At 48.4% G+C, this 3,803-nt stretch overlaps 1 protein-coding gene across 1 annotated transcript in view; it reads left to right on the top strand.

Annotated features, from left to right (window-relative positions):
- The window catches only part of PKD1L2 (polycystic kidney disease 1-like 2), a 124,984-nt gene that overhangs the window by 98,929 nt on the left and 22,252 nt on the right, over positions 1 to 3,803 (top strand). Inside the window, exon 36 of the mRNA XM_011942207.1 lies at positions 2,158 to 2,485. Coding sequence (XP_011797597.1) covers positions 2,158 to 2,485 — 328 coding nt within the window. The remainder of the gene's footprint in view (positions 1 to 2,157; positions 2,486 to 3,803) is intronic.

The raw sequence follows: 3,803 nt of genomic DNA, 5'->3' as shown, positions 1-3,803 counted from the left end.
CCCAGGAGGCACAGCCTGCAGTGAGCCAAAATTGCGCCACTGCACTCCAGTCGGGGCAATAGAGCAAGACTCTGTCTTAAAAAAAAAAAAAAAAAAACAGAGAGAGAGAGGCCAGGCGCAGTGGCTCACGCCTGTAATCCCAGCACTTGGGAGGCCGAGGCGGGCAGATCACTTGAGGTCGGGAGTTTGAGACCAGCCTGGCCAACCTGGTGAAACCCCGTCTCTACTAAAAATACAAAAATTAGCTGGGTGTGTTGTCACGTGTCTATATCTCAGCTACTTGAGTGGCTGGGGAAGGAAAATTGCTTGAACCTGGGAGGCAGAGGTTGCAGTGAGCTGAGATCATGACATTGCACTCCAGCCTGGGTGAAGAAGTGAGACTCCATCTCAAAAAAAACAAAAACAAAACAAAACAAAAAAAACAGAAAGAAAGGAAGGAAGGAAGGAGAAAAGAAAAGAAAACCTAAACACCCCAGGCAGAGTGGCTCACAGCTGTAATCCCAGCACTTTGGGAAGCCGAGACAGGTGGATCATTTGAGGTCAGGAGTTTCAGACCAGCCTGACTAACATGGTGAAACCCCATCTCGACTAAAAATATAAAATTAGTTGGGTGTGTTTGTGCATGCCTGTAGTCCCAGCTACTCAGGAGGCTGAGGCAGGAGAATCGCTTGAACCTGGGAAGCAGAGATTGTTGTGAGTTGAGATTGAGCCCTTGCATTCCAGCCTGGGTGACAAGAGTGAAACTCTCTCAAGAAAGAGAGACAGAGAGAGAGAGAGAGAGAAACAGGAAGGAAGGGAGGAGGGAGGGAGGGAAGGAAGGAAGAAGAAAGAAAAAGAAAGAAAAGAAAGAAAGAGAGAGAGAAAGAAAGAGAGAAAGAAAAAGAAAAGGAAGGAAGGAAAAGCAGGAGGAGGAGGAGAAGAAGGAGGGAAGGAAGGAAGGAAGGAAGGAAGGAAGGAAGGAAGGAAGGAAGGAAGGAAGGAAGGAAGGAAACCAATCAATAACCACAGTATCAGATGCTATGAAGGAGAGACTCTCAGAAGGCTGGGTGTACACAAGCAGGGACTCTCCAACTCCCTTCCTCCGATGCAGAGTGGAGAACCTCCTAAGTAAGTAATGACAGAGCTTGAACCAGCTAGGCAAAAACAGTGTGCCAGGCAGAATGAACAACATGAGAAAAGCCCAGCCTCTCACGCCATGGGATACATGTTCTTGGAACTGCAGCGTGTTGAGTGTGACTCTCGTCTAAGGTGTGAGTTAAGGATCAGTGAGAAGCAAACCAGGAGAGATGAACAGGCCACATTGTGAAGGATCTCAGGAGTGAGTATCTCATCCTTGAGGAAATGAGGCACCATTGAATTTCTACATGAAGCTGTGGCATAAATCTGTGGTATAGAAGGATCACTCTGGAAGCATCTGGAAGTTGGAATAAAGGGTGGGCAAGTTGGCTGGGCACAGTGGCACTTTGGGAGGCCGAGGTGGGTGGATCACCTGAGGTCAAGAGTTTGAGACCAGCCTGGTCAACATGGAGAAACCTCATCTCTACTAAAAATAAAAAAAAATTAGCCAGGTGTGGTGGCATATGCCTGTAATCCCAGCTACTTGGAAGGTGGAGGCAGGAGAGTCGCTTGAACCCAGAAGGCGAAGGTTGCAGCAAGCTAAGATCGCGCCATTGCACTCTAGCCTGGGCAACAAGAGCGAAACTGTGTCTCAAAAAAAAAAAAAAAAAAAAAAAGGTGGGGGGAGGGGGTGAGCAAGTTAGGATGCTGAGAACACAGAATGAGGGCTGGTGCAGGAACTAGGGACAGTGGTGATGGAGAGAAAGGGATGGGTACATAAGACATGGAAACAGTAGGATGGATAGGATGTAGTAACCACAGGATAGGGGATTGAGGAGAAAGGGCACAGGCATGTCCAGACTGATGACGGGGTGGTGGGGTTCCATTCCCTAAGAGAAGTTACGCAGGACGCACAGTAGTTTCCAGCTGGAGAGATGGTGAGGTTATTTGGATAAATGTAGCCTATGGTTGGCCATAAACTTCTCTCGGCTGTCTATATAATGGGTATGCTGAAGTTCACATTAGCCTCAGGCCAGGAAGCTTGGAATGTGTTAAGATTATTTTGACTGCTAGATTTACCCACCTGGTGTTTCTTTTTAGGCTTTATCACTGATGGGAACTCCAAGCTGGTTGGCAGTGCCCAGATTCGTCAAGTGAGGGTCCGGGAAAGCTCTTGCCCTCTTGCCCAGCAGCTGCAGGCATCTCTCAATGGATGCCGTGCGCCATATTCGCTGGATGCTGAAGACCTGGCAGATTACAGGGAAGGCTGGAATGCCACCGCCCTCAGTAATGGCAGTAGCTTTCCCCATGCTTGGCGGTACCAGAGCCAGGACCAACGTCGAGGGTATCCCATCTGGGGCAAACTCAGTGTGTACCGGGGAGGAGGCTACGTGGTCCCCTTGGGGACTGATCGCCAAAGCACGTCAAGGTAAGGTTGACTTGATTCATTTGTAGCTGAGTAAAGTCTTTTGCTAGAGTCCACATCTGCTTGGGGAATGTAGTCTTCAAAACAGGGCTCAGCCAAGTTCGTTCAGGTCCTTGTGGGAGGGCCTGGAGGATTCAGAATCATGCAGGTTGTATTTTCAGGTACCTGGGAACTGAGCCATCTCCGAATTGGAAGGAAAGTCTCTCTCTAGCATTCACAGCCTGGTTGCCTCTGCTAGAGCCAGTCCAGAGATGGGGAGCTCACTACCACTCAAAGCAGTCCACTCTTAGGCAAGAGGGAAGTAGTTAAGGATCTGTCAAGAATTCTGCAAAGTCTGAGGTTTTACCCTAGTTGTAAGCCAACAAGCTAACCTGTTAACTGTTTCATGGATGCTGGCAGAAGACACAAGATTCCTGGGTCAGAGACAAAAGATTTTGTTACAGCAAAAGTCATAGCAGAACATTACATTGGTTTGAGTCAGTTCGCAACAAAGGGCCATGAAAGATGCCTGCTTGTGCCTGCAATACTGAGCCTGGGGCATATGATGCTTTTACAGCAGCAGAAAGAAGCCTGCTCTTTGTCCAAAGGAAGGCATCACCTCATCCCACAAGGTTGCACACTGCAAATACAGCCCTAAGAAGTGACTTGGCTAAAGCACAAGCACGGTCTTGCATTCCTAGAATACCCAGTAAGAATGTGCAGGGGTGCTCAGGGTCCATGCAGTCTGACTCAACATGCCCTTGAGACAAGAGACTTAGATTTGAAACCCTGGCACTGCTCCTTTTAGCTGTGCAGTCCAAGCAAATTAGCAGACCCGTGTGAACCTCAGTTTCCTCCATTGTATGATGATTGCACTAAGATGGTTTGTGATGGTGCAGCCTACACTCTATCTACAGACAGGGTCTCCTGGGGTTAAGGAAAGGGCAGGAATAGTCTATTTCAGAATAAGAGGCGTTTTTCCTGCTAATTGGAATGACTGCAGATGTTCTCTCTCTGTTGGCTGGGTGAGGTGATCACGCCTGTAATCCCAGCACTCTGAGAGGCCGAGGCGGAAGGATCACCTGAGGTCAGGAGTTTGAGACTAGTCTGGCCAACATAGCGAAACCCCATCTCTACTAAAAATACAAAAAATTAGTGGCAGGTGCCTGTAATCTCAGCTACTCACAAGGCTGAGGCAGGAGAATCGCTTGAACCCGGGACGCGGAGGTTGCAGTGAACCGAGATTGTGCCATTGCACTCCAGCCTGGGCAACAAGAGCAAAACTCTGTCTCAAAAAAAAATATATATATATATATTCTCTCTCTGTCTGCTGCTGTGTACC

The sequence above is a fragment of the Colobus angolensis genome, unplaced genomic scaffold (genome assembly GCF_000951035.1).
Source record: "Colobus angolensis palliatus isolate OR3802 unplaced genomic scaffold, Cang.pa_1.0 Scaffold207, whole genome shotgun sequence".
In the NCBI taxonomy this organism is placed as follows: Eukaryota; Metazoa; Chordata; class Mammalia; order Primates; family Cercopithecidae; genus Colobus; species Colobus angolensis.
The sequence above is the reverse complement of the archived record's forward strand: the minus strand, read 5'-3'. Positions and strand labels throughout refer to the sequence as shown.